This window comes from Lissotriton helveticus, chromosome 9, assembly GCF_964261635.1.
Source record: "Lissotriton helveticus chromosome 9, aLisHel1.1, whole genome shotgun sequence".
NCBI lineage: Eukaryota > Metazoa > Chordata > Amphibia > Caudata > Salamandridae > Lissotriton > Lissotriton helveticus.
In genome coordinates, this window is record NC_136070.1 from 232164247 (window position 1) to 232190466 (window position 26220).

At 47.1% G+C, this 26220-nt stretch overlaps 1 protein-coding gene across 2 annotated transcripts in view; it reads left to right on the plus strand.

The window, feature by feature from the left end:
* The window catches only part of BUB1B (BUB1 mitotic checkpoint serine/threonine kinase B), a 317125-nt gene that overhangs the window by 153135 nt on the left and 137770 nt on the right, over positions 1-26220 (plus strand). For both annotated transcript variants that reach the window (XM_078659779.1, XM_078659780.1), the window contains exons 15-16: positions 12017-12104; positions 13960-14012. In XM_078659779.1, coding sequence (XP_078515905.1) covers positions 12017-12104; positions 13960-14012 — 141 coding nt within the window. The remainder of the gene's footprint in view (positions 1-12016; positions 12105-13959; positions 14013-26220) is intronic.

Consider the following 26220-nt stretch of genomic DNA (forward strand, 5'->3'; position numbering starts at 1 on the left):
GCATTTGGATCAGTACGTTTCATGACTGGAATGATCGGAGAGTTACATACGTTGGAGTCAGTTTCTACAACTACTCCTTGAGCCATGAGCTCGTCTATAATTTTGGATAAGGCTGCTACAGCCTCAGGCGGCAATCTATACTGCCTGATTCGTGGTAACACTACACCTGGTTTGAGAGTCACACGATGGGGTGTGATTTGCATGTAACCTACATCAGTTGGACCTTGCGCCCATAAATGCTGCGGAACTTTAGACAGTCTGGGATCAAAATCTCGTAATACATAGTGACCCTTAAAGTCACGTAGGAACAATCGTATTCCCTCTGGGGAACAACATATAACTGCACCTAACTCTTTCAGTGTTTTAATGCCTAATAGATTTTCTGGACATGACTTAGTAAGTAACAGATCAGTAGTGCGGGACAATGGACCTACTTCTAGAGTGACTGGCTTTGAAATCTCATTAACGATAGGCTTTCCTGAAAATCCAAGGGAAACATTTCTTGAGCCTGAGAGCGGAGCCCCTGGAACTTCGGCATGACTAATTGTGGTCCTACTTGCCCCTGTATCAATCAAAAACTTTCTGTCCTTCCCTAATACTTGACTGTGAACATAGGGACCTTCTTGATCTACAGGTATCTCGATGAGAGGCAAGCCTACCTCCCTCTCTAGGCTGTTTCATGAATATGGCTGGTACTCTGGATACTCAGACTGTGCATACTGGTACATCTGCGATGTAACATGCTGGGTTGCAGCAATAGGCTGCGGTACTGTAACTGTCTGTGGTGCATTCTGTGGCTGAGGAATCTGTGAAACTTGCTCCTGTCTAGGCGGACGTGGTCTTTCTTTAGTCTTACCAGTAGCTATGTTATGTTTCAGAACTGCACACTCATTTATAAAATGACCTGGCTGTTTACAATAATTGCAGTTCCCTTTAACGGGTGCTGCAGGATGACTGGCTTGATTCGGACCCCTCTTCTGACTGTCTTGAGGAACAGATTGTGCAACTAGCACTTTCATTTTCGTGTCTTTCATACGTTTTCTCTCGTGTTCTTGCTCTTCCCTGATTCTATTCTGGTGGTACTGGAGCATCTGGAGCATCTGGGACGGAGTATTAGCTTGCCAGGTGCTTTCGACTTTCAAAACTCGATTTTTTACTTGTGGGCTTGAATTCTCGACTAATTTAGTAACAAAAAGGTGAGGGTATGACTCACTACTTGTCTTGAGGCCACTGTTGATACTAAAACACTTTTCAAACCTAGAATAAAAATCACTAATATCTTCATCTTGTTTCTGTTTACAGGCTGAGATTGCATCCCAGTCTTCTTTTCTCGTTGTTAATAATCTGGGTAAAACTTGAATCAATAATTCTGGTAATTCTTTACATTTATCTCCAAGACCAGTACCTGGTACACGTGACTTGTCTTCAGCTTCTAGAACTGCCCAATCGATCTTTTTCTCTCCCACCTCCCATTCTTTTTCTTTAAGCTTTTCATACACCCCTGCGGGTAGCAGAACCTTTAACATTTTAATGATATCTGGGTAAGTGTATTCTCCCATACGGAGCATGTCTTTTAATTCTCTATGGAACCCTGCTGGATCTTTATCATGACAGGGAATTAATTTCTTCATTTCGAGGAGTTCCATCTTTGTGATCGGGGTGTAAACAAACACTCGTTGCATTTCGCCACCCGCTCCTCTGACTGGGTGGACTTCTCGTAACGGATTCTGTCTGTCTATGTAGAATGATTTACTTTCTGGGGGTGAGACATGAACAAAATGCGGGTTCAAGAATGTTCTATATTTGTGGCGCTGTTCTAGAATTACACTAATTAAATCAGTACCTAGACCTCTCCATCTGTACTGGAGTAATTCGTTCAGGATATCATGTAACGGGCCTGGATCAGAGTGTTGACCCTCATACAGAGTAATGAGGTGCTGAATCATATACATACCCACCAGTCGTTGCTCGGCTGGGGGCATTTTCAGAAACATTTGTGCCACTATTTTGTCTGGAAAAATGGTAGAATCAGTAATCCATCGGACTGCTGATCGGACTAGTTCCTGTTCATGCATAGTACTTAACTCACTATAACCGATTCGTGATTTCAGAATGTGATCGGTAGCTTGGAATACTTGTTCTAGGGAACCTTGTTCTGGTGCTGAATGATGGAAAGTAGACTTGGGTTCTAGACGTAAATGGCGATCTGGAAATCTAGATTTTCCTACATACGCTATTCTGGCGGTATTCTCATCGTCTTCCTCTTCAGGATCAGAGGTACTTTCTTTCTCGCTTACTTGTGCTGCTTTACGCTGTTCGTGTATCTTTATTATTTCTCTACGGATTTTCTTGTACATACTTTCCATGGCACCAATGGTATTGTGCTTTCCTTCGGCTATATTATCACTCCACTTTGTTAGAGTTTTCATTTCTTCCGGGTCTTTAGACGGGTAATCTTGTTCTCTTATTAGACAGTTAATTAAGAACTTTAATATCATGCGCTGAATCTCGGCTTTCCTTTGAGACATGGCATCACTAATACTTTGTGGGTCATCCCCTGTACGGATGAAACGATATATCCTGTCTAGATCTTCTTTCATATTCGGCAGGGTGACTAGATACTCGGTCACTCTCCTTACGCGTACGGAATATAAAACCATATTAAACTCGCCTGGAACTGGGTCATAGACACATTCGCCAAGGGTTTGCCTGATCTCTGCAACAGACTTATTACTCTTGGGAGTACGCTGTGATGCTTGAGCATGTAATTCGAGTGCTGATAAACGCTTGTATGGCGGCGGGGTTTGAGGAAGACCTCCTCCTGCGGCCCCTAAACTGGAATCATCAACTGATGCTTTTCGTCCTGGCAGGGTGGGTAATTGTAACGTGGGCTGGACTTGTATGGCGGACTGACCCGGGGGAGCTGTTAAGGGCACCCCGGTGTCTGGAGGAGCAGGAATTACCTGATTTACAGGGACTGGCGGAGTGCGAACAGGATTTGCATATTCAGGGACTGTCGTCCAGATAGGACGAAATAAAAATATCAGCTGCGGTCGGTTTGTGACGTAGCTTGGTCGGAACTAATGGTGGCGGGAAATTACTGGATGCCTCCGGGGTCGCTTTTGGCAAGCCCTCGGCAAGAAGAGGATACATACCCTTAATGAGGGCATTCCTCTGTCTGTCTGATTGCTCAGTTCTAACTCGTTCACCTATCTCGATTAATTCTCTTTCTTGGGCTCGTTCTTGGGATTCTCTACTTAGTTCTGACTTTCTGATTTCTTTTTCGGTTCTTTTATGAGCTTCTTTGCGCCATAACTCGATGGCATCTTTCTGTGATTGTCTGGCTTTCTTTTTCCATAATGCCTCTTCTACTCGCATGATGCATTCGGCATCCCATGTACCCGATACGGGCCATCTATACTTTTCTTCTAACTGTTTAGTATACTCTACCCATAAATCTAGATACAATATGGCACTTATGCCATGTTTCTGATACATAAAGTGACCTGGACTGTCCCTGGGCGGGACGGGAACTGCTGCTTCCAGCAGACCCTTTCTAGTTTTTAACTGACGTAACTTGGAAAATATGGGCATGACTGAACTGTAATCTAGACACAATACAATACACAATGAACACGATACCTATTTCCCATTCATACCACGACATTAAAATACATGAAAAACATTTAAAATAACAGTTCGAACAGAATACTACCTGAAAATACCGTGAACAGAACACTTGAAATTTCTCGAGAACAGAAACTGACTAGAACAGAAACTAGATGCACTGCTGAAACAGTACGAAACTTACCGGTCTCATAAAGAGACACGTCAGGACCCGCATCCACCGAAGCGGACACTTCGTTTGTGGGACTGTGTACCACCAACCCACAGACCAGAGTCAATGAAATTGACCCTGCCTAGATACCACCCCAGTAACGGTACTCACCGGGCAGCAAGAACGGAAGGCCTCGGACTGGACTGGACTGCTACGACGATGACGACGAACTTCGGACTTCGGACTTCAGTTACGGGTGGACCTCCGGATACCTCGGACCTTGGACTCTTGGCTTGGGCTCTGGTCGGGACTCGCCGCGTTCCTCCACCGTCTCGTCTGGATGCTGGACCGCCTCCTCCGTCTCCTCCGTGGGCCTGAGGGATACTTGAGCAGAAATATCTGCCACTGCGCAGAAGAGTTCCGTCACGACTGCAGAGGGTCAGGGGGTCGGCGTGGCTTCACCGACGCGTGGGGAAAGGGCAAGTCCCTATTCGGGCGCCATTATGTGGTATATAAATAAATAATACCGGATCTATTTTTGAATGAATGAATGAATAACAGATAGCTCAATAAATAAGAGTCAAGATTCGAGGTAGTGGGAGTTTTGCAGGTTTAATACAGCATAAGGACAGGAACAGGACAACCTGCATAGGAATAGGATGATAGGGCCCAGCAGCTGCTGGGGCTGGGTCTGGAATGAGCGCGCTAACTTTTAATAACAATACATGAGCATATATACATAGCGCAAACACATAGCATTACATTGCAGTAGGCGTAGCAGTGGGTGGAGCAGAAGCGGTGATGCGTAGCAGTCGCGAAAGATAAGGGATAAAGAAGGCGTAACTCAGACATGTGATGCGAACGTAACAGAATATGTCTTGAATGGGGCGGAAACCATGGAGGGGGCTACCTAAGGAGCCGGGACCTCTAACCTGGTGGTGCGCGCAAACTGGCAATGACGTGTTACGAGGAGAAGCTGGGGGCTATGAACTCTGTGCTAGGAGCAGAGACTGAAGTCTGGAGGGTCGGAGCGACATGTACCTAAACCCTATCTAGTATCTGATGTTTAGGGAACATGTTGATATAAACTAGAAGTCATGAGGGAAAAAGCTAACTGACTCTAAGACTGGAGCATGCATTTATTCTACATGTAGTGCGTGATGAAGAATATTAAATGACCATTAAATACAGTATTTCTCTTAACATGGAGCCGCATAGGCTAGACAATGACGGAAACTATTGATGCAGTTCAGTAGCTTAGGAATGCAGAGAAGGAGGACTAAACTGATAGCTGGAATCATAACATAGTCTTGGCAGACTCAGAGGCAGAGCCAGGCTGCACCGGGCACTGCGAGGCAGGAAGTAAGTGAAAGGTCGAGGATACAGGTGGGGGCTGTATCGCTCCTCAGCGAGGCTCAGGAGACAGGAGCTGAATCTGATGTCCGGGCCCTGTTGAGGCCTGGAAACGGGGACTTTATAATGAAATAACGTGCACACTGAGAAACGTGGCAACATAACTTTACATAAGCCTGATATTCGTAGTATTCACGGGGACTGGAAACTGGCATACTAGAGGAGGACACAACTATAATTGCGTCTTGAATCGGACATGGGGAATAACATATGCATATTGGTCATGCACACATAATATATGATGGATGACACGTAGTGACACAGAACATGACAAAATTTACTTTTCCACAACATGGGCATTCAATAATGTAAATCACAAATTTAGTTTGACAGGTTAAAACGAACCTAATGTCAACGTTTTGACAGTTCGGTTCACCATAGTTATTCTTTTTTATCGAACTTCATGCATGATTGATTACACATGCATCTAATAGGGACTTCTAGCCACAGATTCCTTACCTTTGACCTTCCAAGGCGTCAGACTGGATCCTGAAGATTTTTCTTGAGCAGTACTCTTACGCCCCAGGAGGTGGTGTTTGGCTCCCTGTGTATCGCCTGTGTCATCTACACTGGAAGTGACATCTGTTAGACCTATATAGGCACCACCTAGGCCAGCCAGCACTGATCCGGAGAAGACCTACCCCTCAGTCACTGTTTGACTGGACCGATGTCTGTGACTAATCTGCATCTTGTATGCCTTGGTGTCTTAATCATGACCACGACCCAAAGTCGTCCTCCGACTGTCGTGCCATGAATCCTAAGACCTTGCAGGAGCTGTCCCTCATGCCATGGTGGCTTGCCGGTGAGGAGAAGGTCCCGGGGCGGTTGCAGAGTCCATGATCCTCATCCCACTTAAAATCCTCCTGACATTTGGGTCAGCCTTGTCAAAAGAAAATGTCGAAGAGGTCTTCAACTTGTTCACGTTTGTCGGCTGACTAGATGAGGGAGTATCAACATTCAAGGCCTGGCTCCGCAGTAGTGCCTGTGCCTTGGCTGACTCTGTGCCACCCCGACTTTCCGAGAGCCGCAGCGACCCCCGCCCAAATAAAAAAAAAAATTTTATGAGGCCATGCACCTCATATTTTGGCAGTTCGCCCCCTGCGGTGTACCTTTGGGGGCATTATCTGGTTCCGTGCCGCTTGCTGGTTCCTGGCTCCAGTCAGACCCTAAGGATCTGGACCGGTCGTACCATCTCAACTCTACCCGGCTCTGGCACCAATGCCAACGCTCCCGGCTCCAGCCCCATTCTGATCCCTGAGTCGGATATGGAAACTGACGCTGTATCCATTGCCGTCAGTAGCATGTACTCCTAGATCGGAGCTTGAGGCCAATTCCCTTCGGTCAGGACTCTGGGAGGAATTGGAGAGATCACTGGACCTCGAGGAATGCCAGCGATATGAAGAAATCCTAAGATGGACTTGTCTGAAGAACTGAGTGAAGCCAGTGGTCTGGATGCTTCTCCAGGTACTGGTATGCTTTCTCCACCTACCTTGGCTACGAAGGAGTGATCTTCTTATACAATGGTGATGCGGGCGGCTGAGGTGCTCAACCTTCAGTTGCCCTCTGTGGCAGTCAAGACTAATGTCTTGCCAGAGGTGCTGCAATCGGGAGTCCTCCCTTCAGAACCGCTTCTCCCTTTCAATGACGCCCTCACTGATGTCCTTTTTGGGACTTGGCCTTCTTCTGAATAGGGTAATCGCCTGCCACCCCGTCCCAGGGGACTCAAACTGCCTTACCCCAGAGAGCTTGGTGGTCCAAGCCTGAACTTCCCAAGGCGCACTCCCTACCGCTCCCCCGGATAGGGAGGGTTTGGATAGGGAATCCAAACAGCTGGTGAAGATGTTTTCATCCGACAGCCTGGCATTGTGGTCTGTGAACATTGCATGTCTGTGGGACACTGAGGATGACTGGCTATTCTGGGGTTGTCCAATCCTCTTATGGACATGTCCTTTGATGGCACCCGTCTCTTCGGAGACCAGGCGGATTCGGTGCTGGAGCACTTAAAGAACTGTTGGGCTACAGCTAGTCCTAGGCAGTGGTCGAAGTGGGAAATAAAAAGTAGGGGAACTGTGGGTGGGGAATCAGGGGGCGGGAATAACCGAAAATTGAATCAGTGGGCCGGTCAGGGGTGTGGCTAGAAATAGCAAAACATACCAATTTTTTGTACGTTTAGCATTTCACTGACAAGTTACAGCTTATAGCGTTATTTAATTAAAACAATGGATAAACATGTTTATTTGAGGTTTAATTCAGGAAAAAGCAAACACTTATAGGGAATACAGGTTTATGTAAAGTGTGTGAAATATAAGCAGGAACAACATGTCACCTTAACCCTTTCGATGCTGCCGTCGGCCAACGGACGTCGCAAGCACTACATTTGTAGTGCTGCGCACGTCTGTTGGCGGACGCGGCCCTGCCCCCTCATCAGAACGCCCGAACCGCGGCGAAATTGCTGCCGCAGTTAAGGTGTTAATGTCACTGCTCCTGCCCCGTTCACTGCTCCTGCCCCGTTCACTCCTCCTGCCCCGTTCACTTCTCTTGCCCCGTTCACTCCTCCTTCCCCGTTCACTCCACCTGCCCCGTTCACTGCTCCTGCCCCGTTCACTGCTCCTGCCCCGTTCACTCCTCCTGCCCCGTTCACTGCTCCTGCCCCATTTACTTCTCCTGTCCGTTCACCGCTCCTGCCCGTTACCACTCCTGCTCATGCCTAATCACCGCTCTTGCCCCATTACTTCTAATGCTTCGTCACTTCTCCTGCCCGTCACCTCTCCTGCCCATCACTCCTCCTGCCCCGTTCACTTCTCTTGCCCCGTTCACTCCTCCAGCCCCGTTCACTCCACCTTCCCCGTTCACTCCACCTGCCCCGTTCACTGCTCCTGCCCCGTTCACTGCTCCTGCCCCGTTCACTCCTCCTGCCCCGTTCACTGCTCCTGCCCCATTTACTTCTCCTGTCCGTTCACCGCTCCTGCCCGTTACCACTCCTGCTCATGCCTAATCACCGCTCTTGCCCCATTACTTCTAATGCTTCATCACTTCTTGTGCCCAGTCACCTCTCCTGCCCTGTTGCCTCTCCTTCCCAGTCACCTCTCCTGCCCCGTCACCTCTCCTGCCCCGTCACCTCTCCTGCCCCGTCACCTCTCCTGCCCCGTCACCTCTCCTGCCCCGTCACCACTCCTGCGCCGTCACCACTCCTGCCCCGACACTTCTCCTGGCCTGTCACTGCTCCTGCCCCGTTCACTGCTCCTGCCCCGTTCACTGCTCCTGCCCCGTTCACTGCTCCTGCCCCGTTCACTGCTCCTGCCCCGTTCACTGCTCCTGCCCCGTTCACCGCTCCTGCCCAGTTATACCTCTCCTGCCCAGTCACCTCTCCTTTCCTGTTGCCTCTTGTGACCCGTCACTGCTCCTGGCCCGTCACTTTTCCTTTTCAATATTATATACAACAAAGCCATAGTTGTATGAATGTAGTATATTTATCTTTTCCAACCAACAACCTTTGACAAAGCCAATAGTCCTGGCTAGTTGTAGGTGTAATGTTTCTTGTTGTATTATATATGTGGAGGAAATAACAGAAGCAGCAAAATACAAGTCGGGCAGCACATTACGCTGGGCACATATTTTTAGCATAGATGTTTTAAGCCACGTCCTTAATTATATCTCCACGTCCCTTTGAGAGCCCCCCAGTTTTTTCATCCCACTTAAAGCCCTGCCTCAATTGTGCTGTGAGTGATGGAAGGTCATGAAAAGTTGGTCGTATGGGTGTCAAGGGGGATCATATTGTCAGAGCCACTGTAGCGTCACCACGAGAGATTCCCCAGAACACAGGCCCTTTACGAGGAGATACAAAGCTATAGTGATCTGCGCTGCTTAACGATTTCAATCAGATCTGCAGCCATTGCAGTCTCAGACAAACAAAGTCAGCATAGAGGGAATTGAGACAAATAGTTTTCTCAGTCTCTTTTGATTGTACTGGGTTGCCTTCCTGAGGAACAGTGCAAAAAATGTTAGTGTAGTGAAAAAAAATGTCTCCTTGAGTAACCCTATACACCGAAAAGGCATTTTTTTCAGGCCTTCTCACGTAACATGACACAATCATTGTATTGTATTGAAAATGCATTTATATAGTGCTTACTGCCCCCAACGAGGCATCGAAGCGCTCTTTCAGGGAAAGCTCCTCTGTAATCACTAACTCCAATCTCTGTGGCACATGACATGCTAATGGCAGACGGCGGGCGCATTGTCATTTGAAAGGAGTTAATCAGCCTCCATCGGAATGACAATGGGCCTGCCATCAGCCTGTGCGAGCTCAGGGAGGGGCTGCTGCTTCCTCTGGAGTTTAACAGAGTAGTGCGAGCAGCCCCTGAAAACTGAAAGAAAAAAGTTATCGTTTTTTTATTAAGTAGGACTATTCTTGCCGTCCCGGGATGCTTTTGTAAAGTAAGAAGTAGGGGAACGGACTGAAATTATTTTTAGAAGTAGGGGCACGCCGTGCCCTTCCGTCCCCGTCCACTTCTACCACTGGTCCTAGGTCCTTGGATCTTTCCATGCCACCCTCATTCTGCCTTATGCTTCTTTCAATGCTATGGAAGGGACTTCCAGCCGTGCCAATTCCCTCACTATGACCGAGGCGCACATGCTCCCCAGCCTTGGCGTGGCCGAAGGCACGGTACCCGCAGACCTCGTGGGTCAGGCAACTAGCAGTCTGGTTAATTCCCTCTTCCCTGGCAGCTGCAGCCTCTAAATCCTCCTAATCTGCCTCCTTACCAGCATATGCATTCAGTGGGTGGCAAGATTCGCCATCACCTGCCCCACTGGCAGTCCCTATCATCGGACATGACTTATCTCATGTGCGCTCCCTTTGAGCCGCTTCACAATTGTCCCTTACGTCTTCTGACTTTGAAAATTGCCTTCCTGGTGTCTATGACCTCTGCCAGGAGAGTGAGTGAGCTTCAGGCTCTTTCTTGTAACCCTCCTTTTCTGTCGGATCATCCGGACAAGGTTGTGCTTCACACTTGTCCTTCCTTCTTGCCAAAGGTTGTCACTGCCTTTCACATCGGGCAGACTATCACCTTGCCCACTTTCTTTCTGCCTTCGCATCCTTCCAGAGAGGCAGAGAGGCCCCACCATCTGGACCCAAAATGTGCGCTCTCCTTTTACCTGAACAGCACACAAGCATTCCGGGTGGATGACCAGCTCTTTGTTGACTACGCAGGCTCCTAGAAAGGCCGGGCTGTTCACAAGAGAACTGTCTCCTGCTGGGTCGTCTTGTGTATTAAGGGCTGTTATTCTATGGCTAAAAAGAAACCTCCTGTGGGGCTGCGTGCCCATTCTACCAGGGCAACAGCAGCCACTACGGCATTGGGACGTGGTGTCCCCCTGCAAGACATCTGTCAGGCTGTAACTTGGGTTTCACCGCACACTTTTACAAAGCATTATTGCCTTGACAGTCTGGTCCGGAAGGACGGCTTCTTTGGCGGTTCTGTTATCCGTGACTTTCTGGTGTAATCTTATTCGCAGACCCACCACCGGGGTTGGTATTGCTGAGGTATCTATTCTAAGGTAAGGAATCTATTATTAACGTGTCTCTTTCAGATGCACAAGTTACTACTTGTGTAACGATGTATCTGTAAGAGACATTAGTTAGTGATGATTCCTTAACGCCCCACCCATCCTCCCTGTTCTGTGAACTGATTTCTAGGGTTAAGGTCATCCTTTCGGGCCCTAGTTTCTATGCACCAGTGGTCAGTATCTTAGATGGCTCTGCGTTCCTGTCGCGGAAAGTTGTGTACAGAACTGACCAGTGCGCGTCACTCCAGTGACGTCATCTCGGCGAAAACGACGCACGCGGAGCCGTACGACGACGCCTATTGACGGACAGGGGTACTGTTGACGAAAGCTTTCCGAGTCCAGTCTGACGCCTGGGGATATTCTAAGGTAAGGAATCTATCACTAACTAATGTCTCTTACAGATATATTGTTACACAAGTAGTAACTTGTGCAATAATAATTTTGCAGTTGTTTGTATACCGATTACACCACCTTGTTATTTTTGCACTACGTTTCCCCACGTTTTGGAAGTGGAATCTTGCGCAAGGGTCACTCACCTTCACTCTTATGCACATCTATGAAACAGTATTTGTTATTTATTTTGTAATGTACTACTGTGTTGAACTAGAACCTTTGAAATGTTATATATGTATCATACCAGTTACAGTAACTTTGCTGTTCTCTATACTTCTCTTTCTTTTAAACGAGTTCTGTGTGAACCTCTGTTCTCTTCACAGCACATTTAATCCTCTGGGTGCAAGAAATCTGCTGTAGGTCCTAGCGTGTTGATGCAAATGTTCAAAGTATCTTCAGCCCACATATAATGATACATTTTTCCTTTAAGGACTACATACTTTAGTATAATAGTAACTTGTGATTATCCAGTGTTTTACAGATATACACATCTTAATGCTTCTAGTTTGGGGTCCAACCATGCTTTAGTGTTTCTCATTTTAAATCCTGCTATATCATTGCTATATTATGCCACTTTGAAGTAGACATGTCCCAGGACAAAAATGTGTTTTTGCCATTTGGACATTCAAACTAAATGTTTTACTTAATACTTGTGTTTCTACTGCATTGATGTTATTTTATCTACCTGAAATGTTCTGTTCCTTAGGCAGTGTGGTATTCTTTGAACTATATGCAAAATGTTTTGTAGTTGGTGCTAATGCTGCTTTCCTTTTGTAAGAAATAGTTAATATTTATTGACTAGAAGTTCTGTCTGAATTGAGACGCAGATTGATGACAACCATGTAATAAAATGTCCTTATGTTTCAGAATCAATTTCTCCTGCTTTGACAGTTCATCAAAGCCTTCCTTTCAAGATCTTTGATGAGTCTGAATCTTCGGCTTCATTGAGTACAAAGTAGGTTTGAGAACGGATAAGCACCGTATTGTCCATTTAATTTTATTTCTCCGCAATGGGACCTGGAGCATGAAATTGGAATGTAAAGTTTCTACTTGGGTCTTTCCCACTTTTTGCAGAGGAAATATTTTTGTCCATTCAACTCAGTCTGGTGTCTATCCTTGTGTGGCGATGTGAAGCTAGTTACTCCTCTCATTTATGTAGTCATTTTATTAAGCTCTGGGGTCTTTGGCCTCTTTGCAGCACTCAAGGGTTGTAGTAGTGGTTTATGTGTTTGATGGTTTCGAGGGGTTGGAGTCCAGGGGGGTTGTGAATTGGAACCGCTCACTGACCACCTTTATTCACAACCATTACATTCTAGAAATCACTTGAGGACAAGTGTCGATAGTTGTTTTTTAAAGATTTTCCTGAAAGGACTGTTTTCAGTTTTAGCCCTTCGATCAGTGTTTCGTGCATTCCCCAGATTAGTACCCTTGACTCCCAGGGTGCTGCTCTATGTTTTAAGAGGGCATATGCACATTGATTGAAGTGTGCTGTTTTGGAGCTTTGGTTCCCTGTTAGCCTTGTAGTGGGTTGTTAGTTTATGAAGCTATCTTGAACTTTTGACCCAATCAGACTTGTGCAGTGGACATAATATATATATATATATATATATATATATATATATTTCTGTGTGGTTCAGTGAAGTGATTAGGAAGTTTTAGTGTGGTTGTACTTGTAGTAGTTGAGGCACAATGTAGCTCTCTGGTCTTAGAATCTTTTAACTTTATGGATACATTTATTTGATAGCCTGCTCTCGATGTTGTAGTAGTCTTGTGGCTAGGACCGGTGATCATGTTGGCTTCACCCATTGGTCTTTATGAGGAGGGAGGGGATTTTTCAAAGCATTGAGAGTTGTCAAGTAAAGCACCTGATCACAGCTTTGACCTGGGGAGTAAACAGTTCCTCTGTTTTGAGGTGGGTGTAGGCTTTCCTAGGCTCAGAGGTTTGTCTGTAGGCAGTGGGTCTAGTTTGGATTCTGCCCTTACCTTGACTAACCCCTGCATACTCATTCATTTATTCATGTAGAGGAAACTTTCATCCAGTGAAACACATGGTCTCAGCATGAGAGCATATTGACTGCTGCTGATCTTTATTTTCCAGCTCCATGTCGATTTGAGCGTTTTCCGTATACATTTAGATGTTCACCTGGAGCTGTTGAAGAAGCAATGTGGTGCACAGTTAGACCCACAGATTCTCCATCAAGTTGCAGTATTCATGTGATGTCCCCACACCAATGGAAGCCTGACTGTCATGCAGTTAATAGCCCTGGGACCACAACAGCCCTTCGAGTACTCTGTGGAGCAAAGGGGGGGTTGTTTGGGACACACTTTTAGACACATTTTCCTTACAGGTGATGTGGATCCAACTCCTGAGGTCCTTGAATCGGATTAATTTGGTTTCTTTTCATATGCCATTTTCAGGCTGTTTCTCAGACAAGCTTGTGCAATGTAATGACTCTCTCTACAGGTATTGATGATGCTAGCCCCAGGCAGAAGTATCCAAAACATGGGCACAATTAAGTGTGACAATGTAGAAGCAAATATTGGGCGATTACCTTGGTTAATGTGTACTTTGTTCTTCTTGGTTAGAGATTGGTTGTTGATTTGTTATCTTCTACATCATATCACACGCACTGCTGTCCTGATATCCGTTTCAGTTGCATTGGTGGGTGTAAGTTGTCTTTCACTTGGTCTTGCAACCGGAGACCAGTTTGTTATAGCCGTCCAAATCCATTGGTTCAGCTAAATGTGCTTTAATTTTCATTGTGAAGCTTCTCTGAATCTGACCTTAGTAATATTTTTTTATTTTCTAGAGATAACCAAGCCTCTAGGATGGAACAACAACCCCATCAACTGAATCCACCAGGTAAGCGTATATCATACTAGTATTTCTGTGTGCAGTTTATATTTTTGAAACATACACATTTACAAAAAAAACTTACACCACTTCATTTAAGTGAGCGCGTTTGCAAAGCGTTTCCGTGCCTTAATATCAGTCATTCAGTTTGGCCCCAGTGAGTCAGATGAGTTAAAATGCCCCAAGTGCCCTTTTGGGCTTAGGAGTGAGTGTCCTAGTAAATGCAGAGTTTTGGTTTTGCAGGGTTGCATTTTTTACAGGGAAGTGTCTGTCTCCACTGCTAAATCGTTTGTCCTTGAAGTTGTTTGCGAAGTTTGTCCTGTCATGCGAAGAAAAGGGCAGTTCATTCATAACATTCACTCACTCCCATACAACATAAAGTTCACTCACTCCCCACTTCCCCACTCTCCCAACTAGACTCACAGAGCACACCACCTCCCTTACCTTAACACCTCCTCCACTCTCCCCCCCATTCTCAGCCCCCACTACCCTCCTTGCACCCCCACCGTCTTCAGCCTTCACTCATCCCTCAACTCACCTGCGCCGCCTCCCACCAGCGCCCCCACCTATGCCTCCTACTTCCCCCCTACCTCACCCACACCCCTCGCCCACACACTCTCTCACCCATCGAATGCCACCCCACTCACTATTACCGCAGAGCCCTGCACTAACGCTAGCATATCCCCCCTCCCTACCCAGTTCCCTTTCCAGCTCCCTACTCAACCACTCGCCTCTCATCCCCAACACCATCCCCAATCCACCTCTGGACATGATTTTATCCACCCTCCCACAAGTCAAAGAAGAGCTCCACACCATCAAATAACTTCTTTACACACACCCCAGACAACCACGACCTACCACCACTTCCTCACACAACAAGCCCCCCACCCTCCCCAAAGACCCACGCATTCAATTCTCCCCGCGTTGGCCCTCTATCCCCGCTCGCAATCACACCCACCGCCCGCGGCGCACCCTCAAATCCCTTTCGGACCACGACTTATGCACCCTCCTCCGCTCTTTTGGCCCAGGCCCCTTAAAACACACAACCACCACACACCTCCCCATACCCACAATTCTAACAAATCCCCTTAGACCCCCCACTCTAAGCAACAGAACCTCCATCCCCAATAACCTCAGAAAAGTCCCCCTAGAACACTCGACCACCCTTCTCACCCCCAGACTTAAATGCATCCTACTCAACTGCAGATCGGCCCCTAGACACTCCTCCGACATCGCGGATCTCATCATAACAATGGATCTTGACCTAGCCATTCTGACTGAAACGTGGCTAACTGAAGCTACTACACCTATAATGGACATACTAGTCCCCCCCAACTACCACATCATTAGACTCGACAGGACCGGCAAGACGGGCGGGGGAATCGCATGCATTTTTAGGAGCAACCTCTCCGTTACTAAAGTCACCTCCCCTTCCCTCACTTCATGTGAACTCTTCTGCCTCGATATCTCCAGCGAGGGCAAACCAGTATGCGCTTTACATCTCATCAACCACCCGCCTGGGGACAACCTCACCTTCACCCAACAACTCATGGACACGATCTCATCCAACGCCGGTCGGCAGATCACTCAAATCTACCTGGGTGACTTCAATCTCCACTGGAACGATCAGAAAGACGCAGTGGTGAATAGTCTCAAAACCTTCCTTAATGCGCTTGACCTCACCCAAATATGCAACAGCCCTACACACGACAAAGGCTCGATACTTGACCTTATCATTGCCAAAGAGAACTCTACCCAACTGGGGGCGATCCAACCCTGTGACTGGTCAGACCACCACATTATCATTTTCTTCATCAACGAAAAAGTTAAACTTAACCCGGCTCAACCCACCAAACCCAAGATCTGGAAAAGGGGACATGAAGAATCTTAACCCCAACTCCTTGCCTCCTCACACCTGCAGTCTCCTCCTTCCCCCTTCGGGCGCCTCTGATGTTCAATCACTGACCGACCTCTACCTCAATTCTATGAGCTCAATAATCAACGAAGCCGCCCCACTGCAACTGAAGAGAGTCTCCACCAAGAACTCGAACCCTTGGTATGACGGTAGACTCAATGAAGACAGGCGTGATATGCGATTGGCAGAGCGCACCTGGAGATCTGACCCCTCAGCACGGCACCTTAAAACGCTTAAGAACAAGAGAAATGCCTACTTTAGGAAAATCAAGCGCTCGAAAACTGACTTTTTCAGCCTCCAGCTAGACCAAGCAAAAAACCGACCAAGAAAACTGTTCGAACTAGTCAAAACTCAAACCAAGATGCAACCCTTACAATCAAACAGCACAACAAGCGATATTCCACACTGTGAAGACTTTTCTGCTTTCTTTAAGCTAAAGACCGACAACATAAGAAGTGATCTCCTCAATGATGTAAGCCGATACTCCAGCCCCATCAGCATGAATACCACTCAACCTAAAAACAACGCATCATGGACGTCCTTCGACACCTACTCTGAAGAAGCAATTCACAAACTGCTCGGCACCTTGAAGCCCTCTAATCACTTCACAGACCCCCTACCTGCTAATGCTGTAAAAGACGTCACCCCCCTGCTCCTCCCACTCTGGACTAAAATCATTAACAGCTCCCTTCAACAAGGACTCATCCCAGACTCCCTCAAGGTGGGGCAAGTCACGCCGATACTCAAGAAACCTACAGCTGACCCGTCTGACCTAAACAATTACCGCCCTATCACCAATATCCCCACCTTGGCCAAACTGCTGGAAAAATGTGTACAACTCCAACTGACAAAACACATTGATCAGTTTGACCTCCTCAACCCTCATCAATCAGGCTTCCGAGCGAAAAACACAGCACGGAAACGGCTATGACGCACATAATTGATGACGCCCTCCAAATCTTGGATCGCAATGATTCCTGCCTCCTCATCCTTCTTGATCTCTCCTCAGCATTTGATACGGTCAAACATGAGAACCTACTGGAGCTGCTAAGTACCCGAATGGGTTTATCCGGGACTGTTCTCAAATGGTTCACCTCCTTCCTACATAACCGGTCTCAGAAGTTCAAGGTCAACAACGTGCTGTCCTCACCTGTGCCTGTAACTTTAGGCGTCCCACAAGGATCTTCCCTTTCCCCCACATTGTTCAACCTCGTCATGGAACCACTCACCACCCTGCTCCAAGCATCTAATGTACACTTCCATATGTACGCCGATGACACTCAACTTTACCTCAAGCTACAATCCCCGGAAGACTTCGAACTTCTGAACTCCACACTTAGAAACACCCAATCATGGTTGGCCGATAATCACCTCAAACTAAATGCTCTGAAAACTGAGTTCCTTCTGATATCACCTCCTGCGAAAACTGCCATCACCCAAGTCACCTAACTGCGCTCAATGTCCAACCCATCATGGTGGAATCTGCGAAATCCTTAGGCATCACACTTGACGCCAAGCTCAACATGCAGCAGCACATTAGCAAAGCAACGAAAGGAGCTAATTTCCAAATCAACACTTTGAGGAAACTTAAACCCTTCCTCCCAGCCAAGGACTTCCAAACTGCTGTAGAAGCCCTAGTCATCCCCTGCATAGACTATGGAATTGTGGCCCTCAGCGGACTCCCCCTATCAACAACCGCACCCCTAAGAGCCTCCTTGAACGCTGCAGCGAGACTCATTACTGGTTCAAGAAAACATTCACACATATCCCCTGACTTAAAATCCCTGGAATGGCTGCCTATTGAAGCCAGAATACAGCTGAAAATTGCCGTCATGACACACTCGGCCGTACACCACAAGTCACCCAACTACCTCAATCAGAAGTTGACTATATCAGGAGGGTCGAGATCCAATAGAAGTACAAAAAATCTACTCCTGAAACCTCGTAGATTCCGGAAGGAAAAAACATACAAACGCTCCTTCTCAGGAATGGCACCCAGGATCTGGAATGCACTCCCTCCGGAAACGAGGCTTATCTCCTCCACTGCATTGTTCAAGAAAGAGGTAAAAGCCATCCTTATGGCCAAGTTCACCTGAACTCTATTGTTGCTGGATCAGAGACTCTGCACCGCTTTTGTATCAATTGGATACATGATTGTTTATTGTTATTATATTTTTACATGATTGCGATCCTATTATGCTACTCACTTCTACTGACTACTATATTGTACCCAATAGCTTGTTTAACCACCCTCTTGATGCCCCTACCCCGTATTTTTTCTGTAATTTTTAAGAAAGAGGTATAAGCCATTCTTATAGCCAAAGTTCACCTGAACTCTATTGTTGCTGGATCAAAGACTTTGCACCGTTATTGTATTATTGGTTACCTGACTGTTTTCTTTGGTATTATATCTTTACATGACTGCTATCCTATTATGCTATTCACTTATTACTGACTATTATATTGTACCCAATAATCTGTTTAATCACCCTCCTGTTGCCCCTACCCCCTGTTTCTGTAAAGCGCTCTGATATCTGCAAAGATCTTGTTCGCGCTATATAAAACTTTAAAAATAAATAAATAAATAACAGAGCAACTGGATAAAATCAATTTTATGGTATCAATAATGTGCCATATTTCTACTTTCTGAATGCAAACTGGCTTTTATTCTAGAGAGCTGGTGTAGACTGCCTTTGCGTGATCACGTCTTGCCTTAATTTGAGTGCCTGCCACAGCAGATAAGCCCAAAGGCTATGTAGCAGAGACGGGTTCTGAAACTTCTCACTTGAGGGTCAAAGACTCCTAGTCACTACTATTTTTTATAATTACATGCTGAGATTTTTGTGAATATTCGTAGCCCAGTGGAGTTTTAAGCATGTAGTTTGGAATGAATAATGAAATAATGGCATGTTTTATTTAGCGCTTATTCACACCAGCATAGGCATCTTTCAATATAGTAGTAAACAATAATAGGGGGGCAAAATTAACCTGAAGCAGAGGTAAGACTGCATGTCCTTGAGGTGTAAGGGAAGAGCAGGCCAGGGATGTGGTCTAACAGTCTGCAAAACCTGGCCACCTGTTTGTGAACATTTCAAACGGGGGACTAAAAATAACAGTTGGAAAACAGAGTGTAGGCTTACCATGGGGTTGTGGCTAGAGAAGCGTTTCAGCAAGGCGCATTTTTCCGTATCACAAAAGATCCTGTGTATGAGACAAGGTTTTATGCAGCTGGATTCTGGCCGTAGGTCACAAGTTCGAATGTCTAGAACTTGTGCACATGGCGTTCCTCAAAGTTTTAATTAGTGTTTTTTGGAGTTGGGCAATAGCTATTTCTGCGAGGCCGAGATAAAGGATGTTAAAATGGTAAACGCCCATTATTCCGCAACTTTCTTTACGCATACCCTCACTTCGCATACTTTCATTTCGAAAGTACCATGACTCCGCAATGCCATTATAACGCATGGCATTACATTTTATATGCTATTACCACGCATATATTTACAACGAAATTCGTTGTAAATGTATGAATGTTAAAAGCAAGTTTTTTAAAAATCTTTGGATAAGGTAAGTATGGGTATAGGGGTATCAATCAATCAATCAAGAGTATTTGTAAAGCGCGCTACTCACCCGTTAGGGTCTCAAGGCGCTGGGGGGGGAGGCTGCTACTGCTCGAAAAGCCAGGTATTGAGTTGCTTCCTGAAGGAGAGATGGTCCTGGGTGAGTCGTAGGTGGGTGGGGAGGGTGTTCCAGGTCTTGGCCGCCAGGTAGGTGAAGGATCTTCCTCCGGTGGTGGTTCTGCGGATCCGTGGGACGAGGGCGAGGCTGGCGGAGGCGGTTGTTGAGGTATTCGGGGCCCAAGTCGTGGAGAGCCTTGTGTGCGTGGGTGAGGAGTCTGAACGTGATCCTCTTTCTGATGGGGAGACAGTGCAGGTCCCTCAGGTGGGCGGAGATGTGGCTGTGTCGGGGGATGTCCAAGACGAGTCGTGCTGAGGCGTTCTGGATGCGCTGGAGTCTTTTCTGTAGTTTGGCGGTGGTCCCAGCGTAGAGGGCGTTCCCGTAGTCCAGATGGCTGGTGACGAGGGCCTGGGTGACAGTTTTCCTGGTTCCAGTGGGGATCCAGCGGAGGATCTTACGGAGCATGCAGAGTGTGTTGAAGCAGGAGGAGGTAACGGCGTTAACTTGCCTGGCCATCGTGAGGGAGGAGTCAAGGATGAAGCCCAGGTTGCGTGCGTGGTCAGTGGGCTTGGGTGGGGGGCCCAGAGCAGGGGGCCACCAGGAGTCGTCCCAGGCGGAGATGGATGGGCTGAGGATGAGGACGTCCGTCTTGTCAGTTTCAGGCGCTGAGCTTCATCCAGTCTGCGATGTCTTTCAAGCTGTCCTGGAAGCTGGCTCTGGCGGAGGTGGGGTTGTTGGTGAGGGAGAGGATCAGTTGGGTATCGTCGGCGTAGGAGATGATGTTGAGGTTGTGCTTGCGTTCGATGGCTGCGAGGGGGCTCATGTAGACGTTGAAGAGGGTGGGGCTGAGCGAGGAGCCTTGAGGTACGCCGCAGATGATCTTGGTGGCTTCTGCGAGGATGGGCAGGAGACGGACTCTTTGGGTTCTGTTGGAGAGGAAGGAGGTGATCCATTCCAGGGCCTTTCCTTGGATCCCGGCGTGGCGGAGGCGGGTTGTCAGGGTGCGGTGGCAGACCGTGTCGAACGCAGCCGAAAGGTCGAGCAGGATGAGGGCGGCGGTTTCTCCGTTGTCCAGCAGGGTCCGGATGTCGTCGGTGGCCGCGATGAGGGCGGTCTCGGTGCTGTGGTTCGCTCGGAATCCGGACTGCGATGCGTTGAGGGAGCCGTTCGTCTCCAGGAAGGCTGTCAGCTGTTTGTTGACGGTTTTCTCGATGACTTTTGCAGGGAAGGGGAGGAGCAAGAATGGGGCGGAAGTTTTCGAGGTCTGAGGGGGTCTGCGGTGGGTTTCAGCGAAGATCTCTGCGTGCTTCCAGCTCTCTGGGATGGTGGCGGATATGAAGGAGTTGATGATGTCCCGAAGTTTGGGTGCGATGATGGAGTCGGCTTTGTTGAAGATGTGGTGTGGGCAGGGATCGGCTGGGGAGCCCGAGTGGATGGTGTTCATTGTGTGGGTGGTATCTTCCGTGCTGACCTGAGTCCAGGCGCACAAGGTGGTGGTGGGGGGTGTAGGGTCGGTGGTGGGGTACGAGTTCTGAGCGCCGAAGCTGTCGTGTATGTCGACGATCTTACGGTGAAAAAAGGTGGCCAGAGAGTTGCAGAGGTCTTGAAAAGGCGTCATGTCGTTGTTGCTGGCATTGGGGTTGGAGAGCTGTTTCACGACGTTGAAGAGTTCCTTGCTGTTGTGGGTGTTGTTGTCCAGTCGTTCTCTGAAGGATGACCTTTTGGTGGTGCGGATCAGCTGGTGGTGTTTGCTGGTGGCGTTCTTGAGGGCTGTCATGTTATCTGTTGACTGGTTGTGGTGCCAGGCTTTCTCTAGGTCACGGCAGGATTTCTTGGAGTCTTTGAGATCGTTGGTGAACCACGCGGCTTTCTTGCTGTTGAGGTTGCTGGGATGGTTTTCAGTGGAGCAAGGGTGTTGGCGCAGTCGGTGATCCACTGTGTGAGGTTGCGGGCTCCTTCGTTGGGGTCCGTGGTGTTGGTGGAAGGGTTTAGGCTCAAGGAGGTGGTGAGTCGGTCGGTGGTGATCTTGCTCCAGCATCTTCGGGGGGGTTTGTTGAGGGCGGTGGTGGGTCATTGTTTTCCTGAAGTATATGTATATGTATATGTATGTATGTATGTATATATATATATATATATATATGTATTAGAACTTGCACCTTTTGGCCAGGTAAACTCGGGAACCACAGCGCCAATCCACACACCCAATACATTGTTGGAATCCTCAGGGTGTGTAGATGGACATAGTCGACATTAAATTTAAAGAAAAACGTAAATCAAAAAATTAAATTTTGTAAACAAAGTAGTCCCCTAAAAACAAGCGCCGGCCGCGACGTAGCGCTGACCGCGACCTAGACGTAATGACGATATGCGGGGAGAAGCGGTGACGTGCGGGGAGGAGTGGAGTCCGGAGTGGGCGGCGGCGAGGAGTGGCGGTGAAGTCCGTTGCAGGTGGCTCAGGTAAGGCAAAGGCGGGAGGATCGAGGCGGGAGGCGGGCTGGGCAATGTCGCGGGGGGGCGGCGGCGAGGCGGGAGGGATGCGGTCTGGGCAATGTCGGTGCGAGCGTGCACAGAGCCTTAAAATGCTGCCCCCAGCCCCCTTCTCCCCCGGGCAACGCCGGGGCGGGCTGCTAGTATATATATATATATATATATATATATATATATATATATATATATATATATATATATATATATATATATATATATATATATATATATATATATATATATATATGTTTTGGGGTACTGAGGTATATGTTTTGGGGTATTTGAGTATTTTGAGGGTTCAGATATAATTTTGGGTTATGGGGTACAGGGGTGTATTTAGGGTTTAGGGATAGATATGGGTTTCGGGGGTACAAGGGTATTTTTAGGGTTCAGGGCTAGGTTTGGGTTGTGGGGTACAGGGTATTTTTAGGGTTCAGGGCTAGGGTTGGGTTGTGGGGTACAGGGTATTTTTAGGGTTCAGGGCTAGGTTTGGGTTGTGGGGTACAGGGTATTTTTAGGGTTCAGGGCTAGGTTTGGGTTGTGGGGTACAGGGTATTTTTAGGGTTCAGGGCTAGGTTTGGGTTGTGGGGTACAGGGTATTTTTAGGGTTCAGGGATAGGTTTGGTTTGTGGGGTACAGGGGTATTTTTAGGGTTCAGGGCTAGGTTTGGGTTTTGGGGTACAGGGGTATTTTTTGGGTTCAGGGCTAGGGGTACAGGGGTATTTTTAGGGTACAGGGCTAGGTTTGGGTTTTGGGGTACAGGGGTTTTTTGGGTTCAGGTCTAGGTTTGGGTTTTGGGTACAGGGGTATTTTTAGGGTTCAGGGCTAGGTGGGGTACAGTGGTATTTTAGGGTTCAGGGTTAGGTTTGGGCTTTGTGGTACAGGGGTATTTTTAGGGTTCAGGGCTAGCTTTGGGTTTTGGGGTACAGGGATATTTTTAGGGTTCCGGGCTAGGTTTGGGTTTTGGGGTACAGGGGTATTTTTAGGGTTAAGATGGATTAGTGTTTAAGGGTGTTGGGGTATTTTAAGGAGTAAGGGTGGGTTCTGATTATGGGGTGCGGGGGTATTTAAAGGGACGAGGGTGGGATTAGTTTTTAGGGTGTAAAGGGTAATAAAATAAAATAATGAATAAATAAAAATAATTTAATTAATGCAATTTAAAAGAATACATGTTTTAATTAAATTTAAAAAATGTGTGTGTGTATGTATATATATCTATCTCTATCTCTCTCTCTCTCTATATATATATATATATATATCTCTCTCTCTCTCTCTCTCTCTATATATATATATATATATATATATATATATATATATATATATATATATCTATCATCAAATGCCCTTGAGCTTTCCAGGACACACTCGTGTTCGGCCTGCCATCCGGCTTGTCTGGATACTTCTCTCCGACAACTCCCTGGTGAGTTATGGTGCCTGACGCGTTTCATAGGCGGCTCAGTATGCAATGTTGAAAGGCTCTTTTTTTATTTGTATTTCATTAAAAGCATGCTTTCCATTGGTTCCCTGCCCTCTATGGGCTGCACTTAGTTCGTGTTCAGTTTTGTTGCATTCTGGGAGATGTATTATTTGCATTCGAACTAATATTATCCCTTTAAGTAAGTTCAGGGTCACATACTTGGTTAGAGGAATTTTTCATGTCCCTGAGTGGGATACCGTGAGTTGTGGCGAGTTCTTTACATCCGGCTTCACACGCTAGGCAGATTGAAAGCATTTCAATCCGCAGCGTCTTCTGTCCATTCCCCGCACATATATATATATATATATATATATATATATATATATATATATATATATATATATATATATATATATATATATATATATATATATATATATGTGTATAATTACCTACTGGCAATAGCCAGTAGGTATATATAGTTAGGATTGTTTTCCATAGGGAAATCGCAACATTCTATTGGGAATAACTTTGGTGCCGGTTAAGGAATCTTCCTGAAATTTTCCTTAACTTTGCCTCGCAGCGCTCCGGTCCTTCCCTGAAAGTTTAGGGGGGATTCGTCAAGTGGGGGCCGAGATAAAAGGGGGGTCCCAAAACGTGTTTTCCCCATGTTAATTTCCATAGGGCGGTTGGACTCACTTTTAGCCCGAACGGCTGAATGGTTTTCCACCAAACTTGGCAAAATTGTAGGGACTGGTAGCCCGATGTGCCTTTGCTATGTCTCAAGATATGTGCTCCAGTGGTTTTTACGAAAATTAACCTTGAAAAAATATATATTGGGCTACATTGGGCTATATATATGTTAGAGCCCAAATGTAGCCCAAAGATGGCCACCAGAGACAAAAAAAAAACAAATGTAGCCCAAATATCAGCCAGATGTAGCCCAACTATAGCCCAATGACAGAATGTCCCAGAGTGTTCTAAAGAACAACTAGAGCGCTAACAGTCTTACTTATGACAAAAGTATGGCACACCTGAAGTCATCTTGATTGGAATAAAGTGTTAACACTTAAAACATTTAATTTGCAAAGGAACAAAATGAGGGGGTTCATTTTGCCATAGAAATTATGATTAGTGCTGAAGAAAGAAAAATTAGGGCACATTTTGAGTGACTTCTCAAATCCTCTTATATTTCATGAAAAAAATTCTGATATGCAGTCTCCCAAAATGGCCACCAGAGACAAAAGAGCCTGTGCTTAAAAACTCTGTTAGCAAAACAGGCATTTGAGATTTAAAAAACGTTTTAATATATAAAAACGTTATCCGCTAATAGAATTAGCATTTAAAAAACCTTGCGAATTAAATGAAAAAACCATAGGTTTCAGGCCTTATATAGTTAGTGTTAGACCTGTCTGGATTTTTTGCGTAGTCCCTCCTCATTATTCTTTATTTTGTCCCCTTTTTGCCCCTCATACCCTTAGTATTTTTGTGTCTACTACTTTTTTTATAGGTGTTGGTCAAGGGGATAGGTGTTCTTTCTCCCCCCATAATCTTTTACCTCCGGCCCAGAGGCCTGTTCTGACAGGAAAGTTGGAACCACACAAAATGGTGGCTTCCAACTGCCCTAACTGTCGCACTCAGAACTTGGCCATAGCCTAGCATAGGGCATTCCAGAACCTTCTGGTCCATTCTGGACCATTGAAGGGCAGCCTATAAAAGGCGGAATGTGGGGCAGCCATTTTGTCTACCTGTGGAAGTCAGCTGGAGGACAGGCTGTAGCTAAGGGTGGGAAAAGGTTAGACTGAGGGGTGACCTCCTGGACTGGAAAGCTGCCTTATTGGTCCACCCCACTACTCCCCTTTTGGTTACTTGTCCTGGCCCCGCTGTGGGAAGTTACTGGAGACCCTGGGCGCCTAGCTGGCCCCTTGTCTAAAATTATACAGGGACAGCTTCAGGAGAAGGAGACTGCCGCGCTGCGGAGCGCAGTCCTCTGCCCAGTTGATGAGACTTATTGGGGAGTGTGCCTTCTTTTACCCCCAGCCCCTGTCCAGGGACTGGCAACTGCCCCAGGACTGCTAGTCGCCCCCTGGGGTTGGTGTGTGCCAGTGGGTTTGGATTAGTTCAGCTTTTCATCTGCCTTTCCCTCTCACCATCTGCCCCTCACCTGCCTTTGCTGTCGAGTGCTCGCTATCCTGGTGAGGTGTGGGAGGAAGGTGACGCGATCGCCTTGAGGAAGTGGCTGGGCTTGTTGCCCTCATCCTGGTAGTGCAGACAGGGGGTGTTTGATGCACCGACTGAAGAGGGAAGAGAGCGCCTGAATGTGGTAGCGGCCCGGAGTCTGCAGCGTTAGTGTTGTAGAGCCGCTAGCTTCCCGCGCATGCTCCGTGAGTAGGCCAGCGAGTTGAGAGCGAGGCGGCGCTTCCTCAAAGCCGCTAATCCCCTGCGCTTGCCCCGTGAGCAAGCTATCGGTCTGGAGAGAGGCGGCGCTTGCGGAGAGATACTAACCCCCGCGTTTGCCTCGTGGTGTGAACGCCTGAAACCCCCAGCGGCCCCCTCCCCCCCTTACTGAGGAACATCGGCGAGAGCTCCTAACAGCGGGAGCGGATCAGCGCGACCTCCCCTCAGCGCAGATGTGTATTCCTGCGTGGCCAGGCTGGTGAGGAGGCGACGCTGACAGAAAGAACATCAGTGGTGAGCTCCAGCTACCCACAACGTGCTACAAG